This window comes from Capra hircus, chromosome 5 (assembly GCF_001704415.2).
Source record: "Capra hircus breed San Clemente chromosome 5, ASM170441v1, whole genome shotgun sequence".
In the NCBI taxonomy this organism is placed as follows: domain Eukaryota; kingdom Metazoa; phylum Chordata; class Mammalia; order Artiodactyla; family Bovidae; genus Capra; species Capra hircus.
This window is the reverse complement of record NC_030812.1, coordinates 78,461,783-78,485,431: the sequence shown is the minus strand read 5'-3', so window position 1 is coordinate 78,485,431 and position 23,649 is coordinate 78,461,783. Positions and strand designations below refer to the sequence as shown.

The 23,649-nt window shown below is 38.5% G+C and overlaps 1 protein-coding gene across 1 annotated transcript in view; it reads right to left on the bottom strand.

Annotated features, from left to right (window-relative positions):
- TMTC1 (transmembrane and tetratricopeptide repeat containing 1) overlaps nt 1-23,649 on the bottom strand; it is a 318,214-nt gene that overhangs the window by 170,311 nt on the left and 124,254 nt on the right. Inside the window, exons 6-7 of the mRNA XM_018048363.1 lie at nt 10,194-10,275; nt 6,085-6,188 (exon numbers count right to left, since the gene is read on the bottom strand). Coding sequence (XP_017903852.1) covers nt 6,085-6,188; nt 10,194-10,275 — 186 coding nt within the window. The remainder of the gene's footprint in view (nt 1-6,084; nt 6,189-10,193; nt 10,276-23,649) is intronic.

Sequence of the window (23,649 nt, the reverse complement as noted above, 5' to 3'; positions counted from 1 at the left end):
AAAAAAAATACTTATCTATGTATGCTATAACATGATGAATCTTCAACACATTTTCCTAGGTAAAAGAAGTCTGTCACGTAAGATCACATTTCATATAATTTCACTGGTTCATGTCCAGAATAAGTAACTCTACAGAGATAATTCTATAGAGATAAAAATAGATCAGTGGTTGCCTAGGGTTGGGGACTGGACTGAAATGGGAAGTGGCTGCTAATGGATATGAGGTTTCTTTCTGGGCAGATGCTTTAAATTTGATTGTGGTGATGGTTGCACTAAACTTTGTAAGTATACGGAGAATGACCAAACTGTACATTGGAGATAGATGAATTGTATGGCATATAAATGATATCTCAATAAAGCTATTATTAAATACAGATATAAATTGAGTTTATATAAGAAATACAGTCCTGAATATTAATTGGAAGGACCTACGGTGAAGCTGAAGCTCCAATACGTTGGCTACCTGATATGAAGAACTGACTCATTGGAAAAGACCCTGATGCTGGGAAAGATTGAAGGCAGGAGGAGAAGGGGATAACAGAGGATGAGATGGTTGTGTGGCATCACCAATTCAATGGACATGTTTTGAGCAAGCTCCAGGAGTTGGTAATGTACATGGAAGCCTAGTCTGCTGCAGTCCATGGGGTCACAGAGTCAGACACGACTGAGCAAACTGAACTGAACTGAGTCAGACTGAACTGAACTGAACTCCAGAAACATAAATATATATGTATGTATATAAAGTAAACTTCAGAAAGTTTTCACAGTTCATAAAAAAGTAATGAGACTGACAAATTATATGCAAAGAATAAAACTAATATTTGAAATTTTATTTTCTGCTAGAGAGAAAAGAAATAATCACACCTGTCAGATTTCTATACATAAAATTCTAAGTGAACAGGGTTGTAAAATACAGTGAATGTAAGTAGCAAGTCAACCAAAGTTGGATTCCTCTAGGTTTGTTAGCCAATGCTCTGCATCACAGTGAATGCCACAGTCACACTTTGCTTTTCCAAGTCTTAGATACTTTTTCTTAACAAAGGTTTCCCAAGAGTATACCATGATTTTGAATCTCAGTTTTGTTAGGCAGAAATGGCAGGTATTTCCTCTTAGCTAATACATGGAAATAGCTCATCTAAAAGAGAAGGAATCTCATAACTTAAGTCAAAAGAAGTCATTTGAAAGAAACCAAAAAACAAAGAGTTGACCAAGCAACCCTTAAAAGCTTTTAGGATACTTTAAAAACTATCTGTAATCATTAACTTCAACAATTATTAAGGGATGAGAAAACTAGTTTGAAAACTCTCAGCTGATAATAAAGTTATTAAAATCCCCTTCTCCAGGGGATCTTCCTGACCCGAGTTAAATCCCTAGGTTGGGAAGATCCCCTGGAGAAGGAAATGGCAACCTATTCTAGTATGCTCACCTGGAAAATCCCATGGACAGAGGAGTCTGGGGAACTACAGTCCATGGGGTCACAAAGAGTTGGGCACGACTGAGTGACTTCACTTTCACTTTTCACTTTCATCCTTGCAAGACGGAAGTAAAGATGCTATAAAAGTTATTCAGTTTACAAATCCACTAAAAGAGGTAAAGGATTAATGAGACTTAGCTGACTGACAATCCTCTAATTGGTAAAGACAGACTGACAAAGCCAGCCAAGTCATAGCTAAATTGTACAGCTGATGAGAAGAGGGAGGAAAAAAAAGAGAACTGGAAACAGACTAAGATAACCCAGTTTAAAATCCTTATTGTACTAGAAGTCAAACAGTTATGCAAGCAGTGTACAAACTTTACTCAGCAAAGATATTAAAGACAATTTTCTGGATGTTCAAAAGGATCAGTAATAATACAGCTACCTTAGAGGAATGTGAAAGGCCATTTATAGCAATTATCATTGAAATGTCCCAGAGTATTTTAAGTATGAAACACAAGAACTATAAGATATGTGTGTGTTTGTTTGTTTTAAGACAAATAATATAAAGGTGTTAGGACATTCTGTTCTATCGCTTTATACTTTATACTGACTGAACTGCCTGAGGAGTCACTCGGCTTCCCCAGTGGCTCAACGGGAAAGAACCTACCTTCAATCCAGGAGACACTGGGAAGATCCTCAGGAGTAGGAAATGGCAACCCACTCCAGTATTCCTGCCTGAAAAATTCTAAGAACAGAGGAGCCTGGCAAGTCTGTGGGGTCACAAGGGGTTGGACACAGCTAAGTGACTGAGATAAACTTGGATAAACTCAGATGGATTCACAGACAGAAAGTCCTGGATGAAAGGTATATCAGCTGCCTCAGAAAACATATGTAAATACCCTGCAAGTGAAAGGCAGAATCTAGTGAATGACGGCCTCCAAGGTCCTAAATCTGCCAGCAGTTCCACCAAAGAATTTTTTTTTTTTTACCACTGACAGGAATAAAAATGCAACCTGACTACTCTGGCAGCTAAGATGGTATAGACAGGAGGACAAGTGAGGCAGAGACCAAAGGCACCTTGTCCAGACACCAAGGACTGTGGGGCAGGCATGTGTTTGCTGACGAGAGAGCTACGAATGAAATGACTGGTTGGTAGTTGAGAGCAGTCTTTTCTAGTTCTCGTCTGTCTATCTCCTTTGTGAGGCTTGGCTTTTGGACACTGGTATGCTCAGTCTCCAGATGAATAGGCTACATCCAACTATAAAGAATGACCACTTAAATTCATCAGACAAGAAAGCCTGGAGGGAGACCAATAGAGGGCTAAGGGAAATAAACGGAGCCATAAGCAAGAACAGGATCTGGCAAAGTTGCTCTTTTCTCTTAAAGGCAGTAAATAGCTACTGAAGGAGCTGCAGAATCTGAAACATTTTATCAATGAGCTAAAAATACCCAGACAAGGAACTCTGGAGATGTTGAAAGCCAGTGAAAGAAACCTAAAAAAGGACAAGTAGCTTGCAATATTAATAAAAATCTCGGTTAGAGATGTCAAGCTTAGTAAATGGACTAATTAAATAATTTTTTGAAAAATATAAAACATAAGCAACAACTGATAAGCCTCTAGATTACCTCAACGGAGAAGGCAATGGCACCCCACTCCAGTACTCTTGCCTGGAAAATCCCATGGATGGAGGAGCCTGGTAGGCTGTAGTCCATGGGGTAGCTAAGAGTCAGGCACGACTGAGCGACTTCACTTTCACTTTTCACTTTCATGCACTGGAGAAGGAAATGGCAACCCACTCCAGTATTCTTGCCTGGAGAATCCCAGGGACAGAGAATCCCAGGGACAGGAGCCTAGTGGCTGCCGTCTATGGGGTCACACAGAGTCGGACACGACTAAAGCAACTTAGCAGCAGCAGCAGCAGATTACCTCAAAGGGTTAAGTCAACACTCAAGTCTGTATACCATATGGTTTCTGAAGCATATTCAAGATTTTTTAATACAAATAGATATTGCAAGTAATGAAAGCAATTGCAACACAATATTTACTATAAAAAAGGATCAATCAAATTGGAAGGTATCTTTTATGAACGGAAAATATTCTTTAAAAAGTAGAAAACACTAAGAACAAAAAAGAAAGATATAAAATGCAAAGATACTGGAAATTTACCAATTAAGACATATGAAGTAAATAAGGGAAGTTAAGTGAAATAAAACAGAAATCACTGCTTGGCTTTATAAAAACAAAATTCAACAATATCCTATACCTATGAGATATAAATAAACCAAACTGTATATATATGCTATCAGTCAAGGTTTAAGATTTAGCTCTTGGCAAACACAAAAAAGAGAAGGTAAGTTACTAATATGAAAATTATTAGATATTAAAAAAGTATATAAAACTATGAAAATTTAAGAACAGTAACCTTCAGAAGCAGAAGATATTAGGAAGAGATGGCAGAAATACACAGAACTGTACAAAAAAGATCTTCACGACCCAGACAATCACGATGGTGTGATCACTCACCTAGAGCCAGACATCCTGGAATGTGAAGTCAAGTGGGCCTTAGGAAGCATCACTATGAACAAAGCTAGTAGAGGTGATGGAATTCCAGTTGAGCTATTTCAAATCCTGAAAGATGATGCTGTGAAAGTGTTGCACTCAATATGCCAGCAAATTAGGGAAACTCAGCAGTGGCCACAGGACTGGAAAAGGTCAGTTTTCATTACAATCCCAACGAAAGGCAATGCCAAAGAATGCTCAAACTACTGCACAATTGCACTCATCTCACATGCTAGTAAAGTAATGCTCAAAATTCTCCAAGCCAGGCTTCAGCAATACATGAACTGTGAACTTCCAGATGTTCAAGCTGGTTTTAGAAAAGGCAGAGGAACCAGAGATCAAATGGCCAACCTCCGCTGGATCATCAAAAAAGCAAGAGAGTTCCAGAAAAACATCTATTTCTGCTTTACTGACTATGCCAAAGCCTCTGACTGTGTGGATCACAATAAACTGTGGAAAATTCTTCAAGAGATGGGAATACCAGACCACCCGACCTGCCTCTTGAGAAATCTGTATGCAGGTCTGGAAGCAACAGTTAGAACTGGACACGGAACAACAGATTGGTTCCAAATAGGAAAAGGAGTACGTCAAGGCTTTATATTGTCACCCTGCTTATTTAACTTCTATGCAGAGTATATCATGAGAAACGCTGGACTGGAAGAAGCACAAGCTGGAATCAAGATTACTGGGAGAAATATCAATAACCGCAAATATGCAGATGACACCACCTTTATGGCAGAAAGTGAAGAGGAATTAAAAAGCTTCTTGATGAAAGTGAAAGTAGAGAGTGAAAAATTTGGCTTAAAGCGCAACATTCAGAAAATGAAGATCATGGCATCCGATCCCATCACTTCATGGGAAATAGATGGGGAAACAGTGGAAACAGTGGATGACTTTATTTTTCTGGGCTCCAAAATCACTGCAGATGGTGACTGCAGCCATAAAATTAAAAGATGCTTACTCCTTGGAAGAAAAGTTATGACCAACCTAGATAGCATATTCAAAAGCATGGACATTACTTTTCCAACAAAGGTCCGTCTAGTCAAGGCTATGATTTTTCCAGTGGTCATGTATGGATGTGAGAGTTGGACTGTGAAGAAAGCTGAGCACCGAAGAATTGATGCTTTTGAACTGTGGTGTTTGAGAAGACTCTTGAGAGTCCCTTGGACTGCAAGGAGATCCAACCAGTCCATTCTGAAGGAGATCAGCCCTGGGATTTCCTTGGAGGGAATGATGCTGAAGTTGAAACTCCAGTACTTTGGCCACCTCATCCGAAGAGTTGACTCATTGGAAAAGACTTTGATGCTGGGAGGGATTGGGGGCAGGAGGAGAAGGGGCCGACAGAGGATGAGATGGCTCGATGGCATCACTGACTCGATGGACATGAGTCTGAGTGAACTCCGGGAGTTGGTGATGGACAGGGAGGCCTGGCGTGCTGCGATTCATGGGGTCGCAACGATTCGGACACGACTGAGTAACTGAACTGAACTCAACTGAACCTTAATGTACAAATATTATAGCAATAATACATCCTCAAGAAATGTTATGAAAACTGTCAAATATAGTTATATCTGAGAGCCTCAGAAGTATAGCACAGCAGGTTGGATAAGGAATTAAAATGAGCAAAATCCACTGGTCATCATCACTTCTTACTCCCCTATCTTAAATCTCGTAAGGACAAATGGTTATATATAACTGACTGTATCTTAGCAAAAATTGTTGCTCATTTCGATTTGTTACTTTCAACTTTCCCACTGATTTCAGTCTTACAAATGGTTATGATGTCCAGTTAACCTCTAAACACCTCTTAGTACTTGTTCTACAATGTTTGCCTTATGAGACACTCAATGGATATTTATTATTAAGTGCTCAATAAAATTGATACCAATATGGAACAATAATAATGATAAAATTATAATAATATTGATAAAACAGCACCATTTGTTGAAAAGATTTCCAAATGTCTACAGTGGTTTCTTTTTTCCATACACCTTAACTAGAACACAACCTTTCTTTCCTTAAAATGCAAAGCCAATATATCACTTAAGATTACTTAAAACAATCAGAAAAATACCAAGTAAAGTTTAAAAAATTCACTTCTACTGACCTTGTAATAATGTAAGGTGAAAATGAAGCTGGATTATCCTGCTCTGAAAAGAGGGGCATAGATCCTCCCATTATCCACAGACGAAAGTACAGAACAATGATCACCTTTGGAAAAAGGAAGATTTGCTGAGAAAATTGTTGCTTGTTGGAAATAAGCCCTGCTTTTCTGGAAAATACTTTCAGATGCTTTACAAATATTTTGTCCTACAAACACATTTTTTAGTGAGCATTTTTATAAAATTTATATTGAAGATGAGTAGAAAAGATGGAAATAGGAAGAGGGGAGAGAAAACAATAAAGGTGGCGAGGGAAAGGCACACAAAACTAAATAACAGCTGTCAGTGTTATCCATTGCTATCCAACAGCAAATGAGGGACAGAGGAGCTTGGTGCGCTGCAGTCCATGGGGTTGCAAGGAGTGGGGTGTGATGTAGTGACTGAACAACAACAAAGTCCCCTACATAAGAACCTTCAAGTTGTGAAATTTCAAGGATGTGAGCATGCATTTGCATGTCTAATCGCATAAGTTAGTTCACATGTCTGGTGTGCACTGCCATGTGTGTGCATCCTCCACAAGTGGTTGTGCTTTTGTGTACTTTTGTTGTTTTCTAGTTGCTAAGTCATGTCCAATTGTTTGAAACCCCATGGACCGTAGCCTGCCAGGCTCCTCTGTCCATGGGGTTTTCCAGGCAAGAACACTAGAGTGGGTTGCTATTTCCTTCTCCAGGGTATCTTTCTGACCCCAGGATCGAACCCATGTCTCCTGCATTGGCAGGTGGATTCTTTATTACCAAGTCACGTGGGAAGCCACTCTTTAGGAATATTAATATATAATCACTAAGATAATCTAAACTTATATTTGGTTCCTATTCTTTTAAAACAAACAACTGTATAGCATTGTATAAAAATCAGTAGTACAGTACCATCTTCCACCTCCTCTCCCTCCTCCAGGCAGTACTCTTCTTGCCTGTTCACTCAATGCCAGCCCCTGTATGCCAGCTGTGGTACGGTACTACTGTACTTTTCAAGGTACTATAAGATTAAAAGTGTTTCCCTTATTTTTTGTGTTTTTTAAAAGTATTATTTGCATGAAAAGTATGAACCTATCACTGTACAGTACTATATAACCTAGCTGGGTACCTAGGCTAACTTTGTTGAACTTACAAAAAAGTGGACTTAAGGAGCATGCTCTTGGAATGGAACTCATTCATATGTAGGGGACTTACTTTAAAGATCCTTCCACCTGAGGCCTTACCAGTCCAATAGGAAGATGAGGAATCTGAAGCTTAAAGGTAATCTGCCCAGACTCTAACAGTTAATAAACTATAGGATCTAGGAGTTGGACTCAAGTCACTGGTCTCCAATGCCCTGTGTCTTAACCACTGCTCTCATACAACCCCATGAAACTTAACTTCAGCTGTGGTAGAAGATACCTCGTGTCCTGAATAAACACATTTGGAAATGTTCCAACCCTCAAATGCTCTGAAGCAGACTACCCACACAGAGTTATTTCAACAACCCCAAAAAACAACTTTTGTGTCACTTAATGGAATTTTATCACTGAATGGTGCTATCCCGTTCCAAAGACGGGTTGAGAAAACCAGAGGCCAAAGACACTTCAGTAGGGACGACATTTGTTTATAGAATTCACCCACACAGACCTTCTAGATATAATTCTTATTTTAGTAGGACCAATTATGTTGTGTCTGTCTGTCAGAGTCAGAGGGAAATCTCTGCTTCACTAAAAGCTAAAAGATTAATATGAGGAGGGAATTAAGGCTGGAGTTTTTCCAAGGAATATCACTGACTTATTTCATGAATGCTTTTTTATACAACTGACCCCAAATCCAAAAATCTAAAGTGAACATATAGTGTCAGTCAAAAGCATATCAGCAGTAAATAATGCCTAAGAAGAAATTTAAAATCATTTTAATTAACACTCACATAAACTAAATTTAAAATTTTAAAGATATTGCAATGGAAAATGTCAACTATAAAAGTAACAGGAAAAGTATCTTGAAAGAATATGAATTCCCTAAACTGCTGAGAGGTAACAGAATATATCATCTCAAAATATGCTACTTTGGCATACAGGTAGTTTTCAACTGAAGGCAATTAAGACTCAAGAGACTTATGAAAAGCTTTCTACCTCTCTGTTAACTGCCTAAATGAATTAACTGCCCTATAGCAGGAAATACAGGGCATCACAGCAGTACTGTCAAGTTCTTGCATTCCCAAACAACACGAAGATATAAGTCACTTCTGAAATGAAAGTTGAATTGTCTTTATTCTATGCAAAGATACTGGGGCATTCTTTAGAGAAACCTTCTGCCCCTTTTGCTGAAATTGTCCAATCAAAGTTCTTCATCTCATTCAGTTTTTGCACACCTTCTTGCTTCAGTTCAGTTGAACTGATCAGTTCACTTGCTCAGTTGTATCCAACTCTTTGCGACCCCATGGATTGCAGCATGCCAAGCTTCCTTGTCCTTCACTAACTTCCAGAGCCTACTCAAACTCATGTCCATTGAGTTGGTGATGCCATCCAACCATCTCATCCTCTATCGTCCCCTTCTCCTCCTGCCTTCAATCTTTCCCAGCATCAGGGTCTTTTCCATTGAGTCAGTTCTTCTCATCAGGTGGGCAAGGTATTGGAGTTTCAGCTTCAACATAAGTACTTCCAATGAATATTCAGGACTGATTTCCTTTAGGATAGACTGGGTGGATCTCTTTGCAGTCCAAGAGACTCTCAAGAGTCTTCTCCAACACCACACTTCAAAAGCATCAGCTCTTCGGTACTCAGTTTTCTTTATAGTCCAATTCTCACATCCACACATGACTACTGGAAAAACCATCGCTTTGACTAGACAGACCTTTGTTGGCAAAGTAATGTCTCTGCTTTCTAATATGCTGTCTAGGTTGGTTGTAGGTTTTCTTTCAAGAAGCAAGTGTCTTTTCATTTCATGGCTGCAGTCACCATCTGCAGTGCTTAAACATGCCTTAATGTTGATTTAAAATATGATTAATTGTTAATATTAAAATTCAAAAACATTTTCATAAGTTTCCTATCAAACTTTGTTATAAATCTAGACTTACAATTTATGAAAAACAGCAACAGCAAAAGAGACTGATGTCCTAATTTCTTTGAATAGAAGCATTAAACTGTGTAAGAATATGACCAGTGTGATAGTCACTGAAGATCAGGACCAAGAACCTCTATCTTTTCTGTATGCACCTTCTATTTGCTCTTCCTATCAAGAGTGGAGTAACTTCCCCTTCCTTTAAATCTGGTCTTGTGACTTGTATTGAACAAAAGAATCTAGTGGAAATTTCACAGGTCTTGGAATATTAGAAGCCTGGTAGGCTGCAGTCTGCGGGGTCGCTAAGAGACAGACACGACTGAGCGACTTCACTTTCACTTTTCACTTTCATGCATTGGAGAAGGAAATGGCAACCCTCTCCAGTGTTCTCGCCTGGAGAATCCCAGGGACGGGGGAACCTGGTGGGCTGCCGTCTATGGGGTCGCACAGAGTCGGACATGACTGAAGCGACTGAGCAGCAGCAGAATCCGGTTGTCAGGTTGTAAAAAGATCCTGTCCATCCAATTAGAGAGAGTAGCCACAGAGAGATGCCTAAGAGGATGAGTTATCACAGAGAGGTTACCTGCTCTGACTCATAACTGCACAAACTTGCTTGAGTAACCCCAGACAAAAATATAGAAGAACCAGCCAGCTGGATGTGACCCAAACTAAAGCATTTAGGGAAGCTAATATGGTGGTTTTGTTTTAAGCCACTACATTTTAGGTGTTTTGTAATACAGGAACGGATAATTGATACAGCCAGGTTTGTGTTGCAGAAACAACTCAGCACCAGCATCCTAAAAAGGACTCACAAAGTACAGTTCATGTTGTTGGTGTCACTGAACTCACATATCCCTAGAACGCTTCCATATTTACATTCCAAGGCTTTGTAACATTTATTGTATGTAAACTGTTTGATCTTAAGATCATATTGTTAGGCTCAATGGCTGATTCTATTAAACAATCTGGATCATATCTCTGAGTCAAAGTAAAATATTTCTTATTAGATATTTCAAAACCATATATATACTTACATAACTTATGACCAAAGTGGCCCTTTTTAAGAAGGGCCTCATGGTAAGCAGGAAATTTCTATTGCTGCTTGCCGTCAGATACCTGAAACAGCAAAGAAAAAGCATATTAAATAAGTGTCAGAGTCCACTACATGTAACGTTTTCTTTTCAATGTGAATAGGCTCTTGCTCAAAAGAAGGATGGAAAAGATAGCCACTAAGAGTATGGTTTCTGGAACACACCACGCAGGTTTCAATCCCCAGCTCTGCTTCTTTCTGTATGGAAGATTTTGGACAAGTGGAGTAGTTTCTACTTCATAGGAAAGTTGTAAAGAATAATAAGTTGTACAATAATACAGGGAATACAATCTAGTACAGTTAGCTACAGTTATATATTACTATCCTATCTAACCCCAAATAACAGAGGCATTCTGGCAACTATTAATATATGATGACCCTAGTCACAAGGATGATCCTAAACAAAATAAGAGTTCATTTGCCTACTGAATGTAACTTGAGAGGGACAATGTCTTTCATCCACAAAACATCTCACAAATATTTTACCCCTAAAAAAAAAAGATGCTAAGGTTGTATGAGATTAAGTAATTTATCCAACGTAACAAAGTTAAAGTTATTGGGCTTCCCCAGAGGCTCAATAGTAAAGAATCCGCCTGGCAATGCAGGAGATGCAGGTTCAATCCCTGGCTCAGGAAGATACACTGGAGGAGGGCATGGCACCCCACTCCAGTATTCTTGTCTGGAAATCCCATGGACAGAGGAGCCTGGCAGACTACAGTCCATGAAGCTGCAAAAGAGTCAGACAGGACCGAGTGACTAAACAACAACAAGACAAAAACAAAGTTATTAAGCATCAGTGGTCAGACCAGAGCTCATGAATATGCAACGGAAAATTACTTCATGTGCCTATGACCCTTGGAACCAAACCAGGTAATGAGAAAGCCGCTTCTTTAGGGGCAGCAACTTATGAGGAGCCTGCATCTGCCACTTGTACAAAGTGGAAGCACTATATGTCCACACAGAAGACATGTGATTGGTTGGTTTTAATAAAGATGATCAAAAGGAAGGAAGAGGAAGTTGTCAACAAACTTCCCCAGGAAAACTAAAGCAAGTCCTTTTGCCTACAGACAAATTTCTGTATTTTAAAGTACAAACTGTAGGGAAAAAAAAGCAAACCACATAATCCAGCAAATATTTCCCACCTCATCCTTATTTCCCTGGCCCCTTTTCACTTTCTTTTTTTTTTTTTACTTATTTTTAGTTTAATTTTTCCTCAAAGGTATCCTCCTCAAGAATTTCTTAAAATCTGTATATGAATGTGTTATCTTCACACAGTAAGGATGTTCTACAAAAAGAAAGCTTCATTTGTGAGACCTGAGTGGGTTAGTATCTCACAAAAAAAATGTCTAACTTGAACTCCTTACAAAATACATGTGCTTCCATTTTATAACAGCTAAATGTGTCCAAGTGGCTCTGTAAGGAGGAAACAGTATCACTCCAAGGCAGATCCCTTCCTTCTTGCTTTCCTTTTCTTTCTCCAAAAAGCAATTCACAGTCACCTTTTAGCAAGCTCTGGACTGGATGCACCGCCAAGCACTTTAGTCTCCTTTAGCCCCCAAGAGAGAGCGGGTGAGGAGGAAGGTCAGGGATACTGTCAGCTTTTATAACACTGGTGATCTCTTCCACCCTAAAATGGGCTTGAGAGAGTCCATCACCTCCTGAAACTGAACACGAGATTTCATGTATGTTTGCATCTGTGCATTTCTCTGAGGCAAAGTCCTTGGCTTTGATCTTCAGTGTCAGCTCGGGTCTGTGATTCCAAAAAGGTTAAAGCACTGTTCTGGGCCTTTCCTTAGTTTTTCCTCTACCATCACTATCATTTTCAGACCAATTCAACAAAGACCAATTGTGGATATTTCTACTATCCCTTGGCAGGATGTGGATAATTGGCAGCAGGAAGGCAAAGGAATGGACAGAGTGTGAAGGAAAAGGGCTGAAGTGGCAACACATCTGAATGAAATAGCCCTTCTTGGATTGGCCTGTTTTGAGAAACTACACTTCTCAGGTTCCCCCTGTTGCTTATTTTAACACAGTGGAAAAATTAGGAGCAGTTTCCTGTCTATAAAACAAATCACAGGGTTTTAGAAGTCAAACTTAGGTAATTGGTATTTTGTTTCACTGAAAGCTGAATAGGATGGCTAGTTCAGTGAGATATATTTAAAAGAACCCCATTGTTCGGAAATTCTTCCTCCATGAAAAATTCTATTTCCAAAAAAAGTACCAAATAATTTAGTCTTAAAATGTAACAAAGCCTAGGATGATACAGAGAACAGTGGTTGAAAAAAAATGACCTTGAAAGATCTCCGTTTCCAGCTGTTGACCAAAATTAAATGAGAAAATGAGCCAAAATGACATGGTCCCCTTTCCTGGTAAACACTAGGTCAGAAGCTGAGAGTCCTAAGTTCATACAGACAGCTGAATTTTCTGCAACTCCTTTCCCTCTCCTTCCTACCATAAAAATTGGATAGTAGAAAATTTCCCCCTTAGTCCACAATACCTGTGAATTAGAACCAAACAACAACAAATATTAACAATAGTAAAAATAGTAAACAATATGTCAGATACAAACATAAGTGTTATAAATGTACTAATCCCTTTACGATTTCTTTGTAATTTCAAGAATTCCTTGAGGAAGAACATTATAACTCCTTTTCATTTTTTTTTAATTAATTTTTTATTTTTTTTTTAATTTTAACATCTTTAATTCTTACATGCGTTCCCAAACATGAACCCCCCTCCCACCTCCCTCCCCACAACATCTCTCTGTGTCATCCCCATGCACCAGCCCCAAGCAAGCTGCACCCTACGTCAGACATGGACTGGCGATTCAATTCTTACATGACAGTATACATGTTAGAATTCCCATTCTCCCAAATCATCCCACCCTCTCCCTCTCCCTCTGAGTCCAAAAGTCCGTTATACACATCTGTGTCTTTTTTCCTGTCTTGCATACAGGGTCCAATAGAGGAAGATACTGAAAAATTAGAACTAAGACTTAACCATAATATCAGATTACCTCAGCTACTCATTTCAATCACAGGCTAATATAGCTGAGTGTACCTTACAAGGAACTATGCAAATATCATCACTGATAATTTTCAACTTCAGTTAAATTCTCCACTATTTTCCCTGCAAAGACAGAGAACATGCCAACAAAACTGAACCACTGAGAAAACCACTAGCACAGGAAGCAAGAGTCTAGGAGTCTATCCCTGTGCTTCCGGCTACTCTATCACATTAGTCGGTACAAATTTACAGGGGCTTCATTTCCTTCCTACATCAGTGATAGTTGACTAAATGTTTTCAAGGTCCCTTTCAGATCCAAAATACTATGATCCTTAGATGCTTTCACCAACTGATGACATCAAAGATGACAATGAAAGAAAAACAGAAAAATTACTGAAAAAATTTAAAAGGAACACCAAGTGATAAAGGTGAAACAAATATTAAGGTGAAGCAAAAAGATGATTCCTTCACTTTATGTAGACCTTTGATAATTTGCTGTTGCACATTAAAAAAATACTTTAACATTAGTCTGGGGTTGTAGCATTATCAAGTTCTGCATTTTTAACAATTTCTGATATTAGGAAAATAAAAGCAAAAGATCAAGACTATACAAAATAAATGCTCTAAATTGTGCTCCCCATGCCCTAATTTTTTCTGACTGCAAAATTTCTACCTACTAACATCTACCTCCTTAGTTAATCATGTTCAAATATTCAGAGGTGAATGGGTCTTCTTTCTGAAGTTACTCTCCATAGCTATTCAGTTATCAAATCCCACTGAGAGATCTCAGCGGAGACTAGGACAAGGAGCCATCCAAAGCTGTGAGCTGCTTTATTTTTTCAGGAAAGGGCTCTTTGAGGGAAAGATCTCTCTGCAGGAGGTCTTTTTTGTCTTGTCACTTTAGCAAATTTATATTTTAACTAAACTTTGGCCGAAACACACCTTTAAAATTTTTGATCACAGAATATTTTGCCTGATCTGTTGGTTCTTTACTTAGATCAAAGAAATAGAAATGAATAATATGTAACTAACAAACAAAGCCTTTGACTGTGTGGATCACAAGAAACTGTAGAAAATTCTGAAACAGATGAGAATACCAGACCACCTGACCTGCCTCTTGAGAAATCTGTATACAGGTTAGGAAGCAACAGTTAGAACTGGACATGGAACAACAGACTGGGTCCAAATAGGAAAAGGAGTATGTCAAGGCTGTATATAGTCACCCTGCTTATTTAACGTATATGCAGAGTACATCATGAGAAACGCTGGGCTGAAAGAAACACAAGCTGGAATCAAGATTGCTGGGAGAAATATCAATAACCTCAGATATGCAGATGACACCACCCTTATGGCAGAAAGTGAAGAGGAGCTAAAAAGCCTCTTGATGACAGTGAAAGAGGAGAGTGAAAAAGTTGGCTTAAAGCTCAACATTCAGAAAATGAAGATCATGGCATCTGGTCCCATCACTTCACGGCAAATAGATGGGGAAACAGTGGAAACAGTGTCAGACTTTATTTTGGGGGGGCTCCAAAATCACTGCAGATGGTGATTGCAGCCATAAAATTAAAAGATGCTTACTCCTTGGAAGAAAAGTTATGATCAACCTAGATAGCATATTCAAAAGCAGAGACATTACTTTGCCGACTAAGGTCCATCTAGTCAAGGCTATGGTTTTTCCAGTGGTCATGTATGGATGTGAGAGTTGGACTGTGAGGAAGGCTGAGTGCCGAAGAATTGATGCTTTTGAACTGTGGTGTTGGAGAAGACTCTTGAGAGTCCCTTGGACTGCAAGGAGATCCAACCAGTTCATTCTGAAGGAGATCAGCCCTGGGATTTCCTTGGAGGGAATGATGCTGAAGCTGAAACTCCAGTACTTTGGCCACCTCATGCGAAGAGTTGACTCATTGGAAAAGACTTTGATGCTGGGAGGGATTGGGGGCAGGAGGAGAAGGGGACGACCGAGGATGAGATGGCTGGATGGCATCATGGACTCGATGGACGTGAGTCTGAGTGAACTCCGGGAGATGGTGATGGACAGGGAGCCCTGGCGTGCTGCGATTCATGGGGTCGCAAAGAGTCGGACACGACTGAGCGATTGAACTGAACTGAATTGAACAGATGACCAGATCTCTTCCTCAGCCTCCCCTTCAGGGATCTCACAAATAAACTGTGAGAATAATATAGCATCTAAAAAAGATCACAAGGAGTCGACAAGCCTGCACACAGTGGGGGATGGTGATGACTCTAACCACCTATCTCAATGATCAACTGAGATTACTTCCCCTTTTTCCCTTGAAAGTCTTTCATGGCCACACAGAAACTTCAGAGATGGTTTTGGGTCATGAGTCCACCTTTCCCCCAGATTGCTGGCTTTTTGATTAGAGCAACTATTTCCCATCTAACATCACTCATCCTTGTATCCAGATCTGAGTTTGGTAACAAAGTCACCAACCATAAACTTGAGGGTAAAATGAATGTTGATTATTTTAAGTCATTGAACTTTGTTAACATAGGATTATTATGTTAAGAGATAGCTGATATATCATAGCAAGATGATCAATAAATGCTTATGGACTCAAATAAAATTTTAAATATACTTAGATGCCTCTTCTTTGTCTGTATTTTCCTTACCCTCCAGTACTAGACTGGATACAAAATAAAAACTCACAGCTTGGGATGTAGACAGCAAGTTGAAGGAGTCCTGGTGGTTTACATGAGACTACTATATTAGATTTTCCAGTTCTTCTCAAAAACCTCCTAATTTTTTGCCTAAACAACAGCTGCAGTGGCAAACATCTCAGCTATAAGTTATTACCATTTAATAATATACTGATAAATTATTTTAAAAACTATAAACAAAATTACTTCAGTAATACCTGTCATACTAACTTAAGCTCTCTTTGCTCCTTCATGGTAATGAAAAAGATTAATAGTCACATCAGTCAGTCAGTCAGTTCAGTTGCTGAGTTGTGTCCAACTCTTTGTGACCCCACAGACTGCAGTATGCCAGGCTTCCCTGTCCATCATCAACTCCCAGAACTTACTCAAGCTCATGTCCATCAAGTTGGTGATGCCATCCAACCAATCTTTCTTTCCAATCAGTCTTTCCCAGCATCAAGGTCTTTTCCAAAGAGTCAGTTCTTCTTATCAAGTGGCCAAAATATTGAAGTTTCAATTTCAACATCAGTCCTTCCAGTGAACATTCAGGATAGATTTCCTTTAGGACTGACTGCTTTGATCTCCTTGCAGTCCAAGGAACTCTCAAGAGTCTTCTCCAAAATCACAGTTCAAAAGCATCAACTCTTCAGTGCTCAGCTTTCTTTATAGTCCAACTCTCACATCCATATATGACCAGTGGAAAAACCATAGCCTTGACTAGTCGGACCTTTGTCAGCAAAGTAATGTCTCTGCTTTTTTATATGCTGTCTAGGTTGGTCATGGCTTTTCTTCCAAGGAGCAAGTGTCTTTTAATTTCATGGCTGCCATCACCATCTGCAGTGATTTTGGAGCCCCCCAAATAAAGTCCAACACTGTTTCCATTGTTTCCTCATCTATCTGCCATGAAGTGATGGGACTGGATGCCATGATCTTAGTTTTTTGAATGGCGAGTTTTAAGCCAGCTTTTTCACTCTCCTCTTTCACTTTCATTAAGAGGTTCTTTAGTTCCTCTTCCGCTTTTGCCATAAAGGTGGTGTCATCTGCATATCTGAGGTTATTGGTACTTCTCTTGGCAATCTTGATTCCAGCTTGTGCTTCATCCAGTCCAGCATTTTGCGTGATGTATTCTGTATATAATTTAAATAAACAAGGTGACAATATACAGCTTAAAATGCTCCTTTCCCAAGTTGGAACCAGTCCATTGTTCCATGTCTGCTATTCTAAATATTGTTTCTTGATCTGCATACAGGTTTCTTAGGAGGCAGTTAAGGTGGTCTGGCATTACCATCTCTTTAAGAATTTTCCACAGTCACATAATATGACCAAAAGCAGAAAGAAAGAAAAGAATTTGAATCTGGAGATTTTCAGGAGTTAAGAAATCCTGATCCTCTTTGAAACAAAGAAAGAAAAGATCTCACAGTTGACCAAAGTCGCAAAGACTTAGCTCACATTAGAAGAGATGAAAAGATTAACAAAAACAGCAAAAGAAATTTAAGCAGTCTTCTCTTTGATGCACTCTCTTTGAACCCATAAATTGCATCCTCTAAGCATCAATAACCAATAGCATTCTCTAGAGGAGCAAAGTAGAGAGGGAGAGACAGTGGGTAAGTTAAGTGAAAGGGTGTTCAGTCTTGCAAAACATCTCCCAGGGAATGGACAGCCAGCCTTTGGAAGGGGTATGTTAATCTCTTCTATTCACAGGTGAAGAATGTGAAATTCACTCAGTCATGTCTGACTCTTTGCTACCCCATGGACTGTAGCCTGACAGGCCCTTCTGTCCATGGAATTCTCCAGGACAGATTACTGGAGTGGGTATGTTGTTCCCTTCTCTAGGGGATCTTCCCTACCCAAGGATCAGACCCAGGTCTCTGGCCTGGCAGGTGGATTCTTTACTGTCTGAGCCACAAGGTAGATGGGGGCAATTTCTCTCTCTATGAGCTGAACAAAGGCACTTTACAGTCAGGCAGAGGAGCAGGGTCCTCCAGACAAGCTGTTAAGTATGATTATAACAACAAAAGCAATGAAAAGTAAGTCAAAGAAACAATGTCCAACATGGTGTCAGAACTGGCTTCCTCCTGCATCAGATGCATATTAAATATTTTTATGGCATTTTCTATGTCAAAAGGTTTTTCAGTTCAGTCTAACATTTAATCCTCGAAAGATCCATATGCAGTTGGCAAAACAGACAGCACTGGCCCCCTCTTACAGATTGAGACCTAGTGAATCCAAACCAGAACTGACTTTCCTGATGCCTGATTCTATGCCTTTTAGCTGTGCTTGTGGTCTCCTCTCCAATGAGGCTGAAAGGCAACATTTGCTATAGGTTGTCTCTTATTCCCATCCTCTAAACTTGCTGCACACTGGAGTCTTTAAGAAATCCATGGAAATGAAATCACTGCTAATTGCAATATATGTTTGTACAGATACACAAGTAAACTTTTACACTAAGAAACAGATTAAAAACAAACTATAATAATACTTTCTGGTTTTATCCCCTGTATTGGGATAAATGGGGCTTATCTGGTGGCTCAACAGATGCAACGCAGGAGACCTGGGTTCAATCCCTGGGTTGGGAAGATTCCCTGGAGAAGGAAATGATAACCCACTCCAGTATTCTGGCCTGGAAAATCCCATGGACAGAGGAGCCACAGGCTAGGGTACATGGTGTTGCCAAGAGTCGGACACGACTCAGGGACTAAACAACAAATAAGAAAAATGGGCTGATAAATCAAGTATAGTTAAGCTAGTGAAAAGCAGTATTTGCTATTGGACTGTCCTGGTAAACTGAAGAAACACACATTCTGTTAACTATAACAATAATAGTAGTGAAGGTTCACTGTGCATATTTCTTACGTTTATAATCCTTAGCACATTCCTATCAGTTGTAAACTCTCAATATCTTCCTCTCACAGGGAGAAACTAAGGCAGAAACGGTCAAGTAACTTGTCCCAAGTTCCCACATGTAGGAAGCAAGAAGATTCAGGATAGAAAGTTCACCCTGTGACCTTACCACCAACTCTGCTACGTTTTAATCATTGCCAACTAAACCTGTTTTCACCTTCAAGGGGTATGCTTAAATTTCAAAAACTACTCTCAGAATTACAAACATACCAATTACATGTTTTAAAGGATGTTAAGTCAAGATACCAGAAGATACCGGATTAATTTAGGATATTAACAAAAAGGCTGCTACAACTATATCACTATGAAAAATGACAAGTTATTCCAACAACAATATTTGTATTATGTAAGTTTCAGGTGTACTGAATTATAGTTCAACATCTGTATACACTACAGTAATCACCACTATAAGTCTAGTTATCATCTATCACCATACAGTTGACCCCTATCACCCGTTCACCCACCCTCCAACTCCTCCTTTCCTCTGGCTGATACAATTAATCTGTATTCTGTATCTATGCTTGTTTTTATTTTTTGCTTGTTTTTTTTTTTTAAATAATTCCACGAGTGAAATCATACTTGTCTTTTATTTATCTGATTTATTTCACTTAGCAAAATACCCTCAAGAAGGTCCAAATGGCAGGATTTCATTCTTTTTAATGACTGAGTAGTATTTGCTGAATGCTTAGATTGCTTCCATATTTTGGCTAGTGTAAACAATGCTGCAATGAACAGAGTGAAGTGAAGTCACTCAGTCATGTCCGACTCTTTGCAACCTCATGGACTGTAGCCTATCAGGCTCCTCCATCCGTGGGATTTTCCAGGCAAGAGTGCTGGAGTGGATTGCCATTTCCTTCTCCAGGGGATCTTCCCGACCCCCATGTTGCGGGCAGACGCTTTACCGTCTGAGCCACAAGGGAAGCCCACAATGAACAGAAGGGTGTATCAATTTTTTTGATTTAATATTTTTGTGATATTCAGATAAATATCCACAAATAGAATAGGTGGGTCATGTAGCAGTTCTATTCTTAATTATTTCAAGGAATCTTCATACTGTTTTGTATAATGGCTGCACCAATTTACAGACCACCAATAATGTACAAGGGCTCCCTTTTCTCCACATTCTTTTCAACATTTTGCTATATCTTGTCTTTTTGTATGTCATTCTAATAGGTGAGAGGTGATATTTCATTGTGATTTTGATTTCATTTACCTGATAATTATTGACATTGAAGATTTTTCCATGAGCCTGTGGTCATCTTGAGTAAAATGTCAATTCAGATTCTCTGTCTAATTTTTTAATTGGGTTGCTTGCTTTCCTGTTGAGTTTTACGAGTTCTTAGTATATCTTGGATCTTAACCCATTAGTGCATATATAATTTGCAAATATCTTCTCCTGTTCTGTAGGTTGCCTATTTGATTCTATGATAGTTTCTTTGACTATGCAAAGGCTTTCTGTTTGATTTAGTCCTGTTTACTTTTTCTTTGTTTTATTTTGCATTTTGTATATGTATCTTTTATTTGTTTATTTTTCATCTTGCCTGTGGAATCATATCCATAAAACATTGTTAAGATCAATATCAATGAAGTTACTGCCTATGTTTTCTTCTGGGAATTTTATAGTTTCAGGTCTCACCTTCAAGTCTTTAATCCACTTTGACTTGATTTCTGTGCATGGTGTAAGATACTGGTCTAATTTGATTTTTTTGCATGTGACTGTTCAGTTTTCCCTACATCACTTATTGAAGATAACTGTCCTTTCTCCACTGTATGTTGTTCTTTGCTCTTTGTTGTAGATTAATTGTCTATGGATGAGTGGGTTTATTCCTTGACTCTCAATTCTGTTCCACTGTTCTATGTCTGTATTTGTGCCAGTATCTTACAGTTTTGGTTAATATAGCTTCGTAGTATAGGTTGAAATCAAGATGTGTGATAACTCCAGGATTGTTCTTCTTGCTCAACATTATTTTGGCTAATAGGGGTCTTCTGTGTTTCCATACAAATGTTAGAATTATTTTTTCTAGTTCTGTGAAATTTGCCATTGAAATGTTGATAAGGAGTGCACCAAATTTGTAGATTGCTTTGGGTAATACAGATTCTTTAATAGTATAAATTCTTGAAGTCTCTGGACATGAAATATCTTTCCATATTTTGTATCTTGCTCAATTTCTTTCATCAGTATCATAGCTTTCAGTGTACAGGTCTTTTATCTCCTTGATTAAATTTATTCCTAATATTTAATTATTTTTGATGCAATTGTAAATAGAATTATTTTATTTCCCTTTATCACAGTTCATTATTAGTGTATGAAAACAACAGATTTCTGTACATTGATTTTGTATCCTGTAACTTTACTGAATTCATTTATTAGTTCCAAAAGTTTTTTGGCACAGTCTAGAATTTTCTTCCCCAGTGGCTCAGCGGTAAAGAATCCACCTGCAGTGCAGAAGACATAGGTTCAATCTCTGAGTCAGGAAGATCCCCTGGAGAAGGAAATAGCAACCCACTCCAGTCTTCTCGCCTGGGAAATCCCACGGACAGAGGAGTCTGGTGGGCTACACAGTCCATGGGGGTGCAAAAAAGTCGGACAATGACTTAGTAACTCACAGTATCTGTAATAGTGACAGATTTACTTCTTTCTTTCCAGCTTGGATGCCTTATATAACTGTTGTGACTAGGACGTCCAATACTTTGTTGAATAAAAGCAGTAAGAGTTGGCATCCTTGTTTTGTTTCTAATCTTAGGGGAAGCACTCTCAGCTTTTCACTGTTGAGTATGATGTTAGCTATAGGTTTGTCATATATGGGCTCTGTTATGTTGAAGCACATTTCCGCTATACCCACTTTGTTGAAAGATTTTATCATAAATGGATGTTGAATTTTGTCAAATGCTTTTTTCCAACTAATGAGATGATCATATAATTTTATACTTCATTTTGTTATTGTAGTATAGCATGTTGACTGATCTATATGTTGAATGATCCCTGCTTCCTTAGAATAAATCCCACCTTATCATGGTGTATGATCCTTTGAATATATTGTTAGATTTGGTTTGTTAATATTTTCTTGAGGAGTTTTCTATTTATGTTCATCAAAGATATTGGTCTGTAATTTTTTTTTTATGATGTCATTGTCTGTTTTTGGAATTAGGATAACGTTGGCTCTGTAAAATGCATTTGGAAAGTTTTCTATCATTTTGATTTTTTGGAAGAGTTTGAGAAGAATAAGCATTAAAGTTTCTTTAAATGTATTATAGAATTTTCCAGTGAAGCTGTTTGGTCCTGGGCATATGTTGTTAGGAGCTTTTTGATTATTGTTTAAAATTCTTTGTTAGGTAATTGGCCTATTGAGATTTTCTATTTCTTCATGATTCAGTCTTAGAAAACTATATGTTAATAGAAATTTATCCATTTTTTTTACTTTGTCCTGTTTGTTGGTGTATAATTGCTTGTATTTCTGTGATATCAGTTGTAACTTGTCTTTCATTCCTGATTTTATTTATTTGAGCCCACTCTCTTTTTCTTGGTTAACCCAGGTAATAGCTTATTGATTTGGTTCATTTTTTTCAAAAACAGCTCTTTGATTTATTGGTCTTTTCTATTTTTTAAGACCCTATTTCATTTACTTCCACTTTGATCTTTATTTCCTTCATTTGTTTTTCCTTTTCTAGCTCCTTTAGGTGTAAATTTAGATTGTTTGCTTGGAATTTTTCTTGTCTTTTGAAGAAAGTTTTGCTTTGAACCTTCCTCTGAGAACCCCTTTTGCTATATCCCAGAGATTTTGATATGTTGATATGTTTCTTTAGTCTCTAGGTTTCTTATTTCGCCTTTGATTCCTTTGATGATCTCTTGGTTATTCAGTAGCACATTGCTTAATCTCCAGATTTGTGGGTTTTTTTTTTTCCATTTTTTTCTTGTGATTGATCTCCAATTTCATACCATTGTAGTTGGAGAAGATGCTTGATATTTCAATATTCTTGAATCTATTTAGAATTGTTTTGTTATCTAGTATGTAATCTCTCTTAGAGAATGTTCCATATGTACTTGATAAGCATCTATACTCTGCTGTTTTTAGGAGGACAATTCTCTATATACCTAGTTAAGTCAATGAGGTTTAATGTGTCATTTAGTTTGATGTTTATTGATTTTCTGTCCAGATGATCTATTCATTAATGTAAATGGAGTGTTATAAAGTCCTCAATTACTATTGTATTGCTTTCAATTTCTCCCTTAACTCTGTTAATATTAACTTTATACATCATGGTATCCTTTGGTTGAGTGCATATATATTTATAAACATTAAATCTTCCCATTCAAGGGATTTCCACTATGTGGGTTATATGTCCTTCAGCTGAGGTGGAGCTATGGCTGCTGCTGCGGTATGCTGGTGGCTAGGGCTGGCTCTCCAAATATTTGCAGGGTCTGGTGGACTATCAGACTTGGCTGAGATGCAGGGGTGGGTGGGGTTCTTAGCAAGGCTTGTGCACTGGCGCTAACAGGTTAGATGGTGATTTCCAAAATGGTACCTGCCAATGGAAGTATTAGCAAGGTACCCTGAAGTCAAAAAATGATCCCCACCATTGTCTCAGTTCTCAGGGAGTATTCCTCTCCAGCAGATGCTTCAAGTCTAGTAAGTGGGTTCTTTTCACATGTGTGTGTGTGTGTTTGTGTATGTGTGTGTATGTGTGTCATCAGTCACTTCAGCCATGTCAGACCCTGTGACCCTATAACTGTAGCCTGCCAGGCTCCTCCAGCCATGGGATTCTTTAGGCAAGAATCCTGGAGTGGGTTACCATAACATTCTTCAGGGGATCTTCCCAACCCAAGGATCAAACCC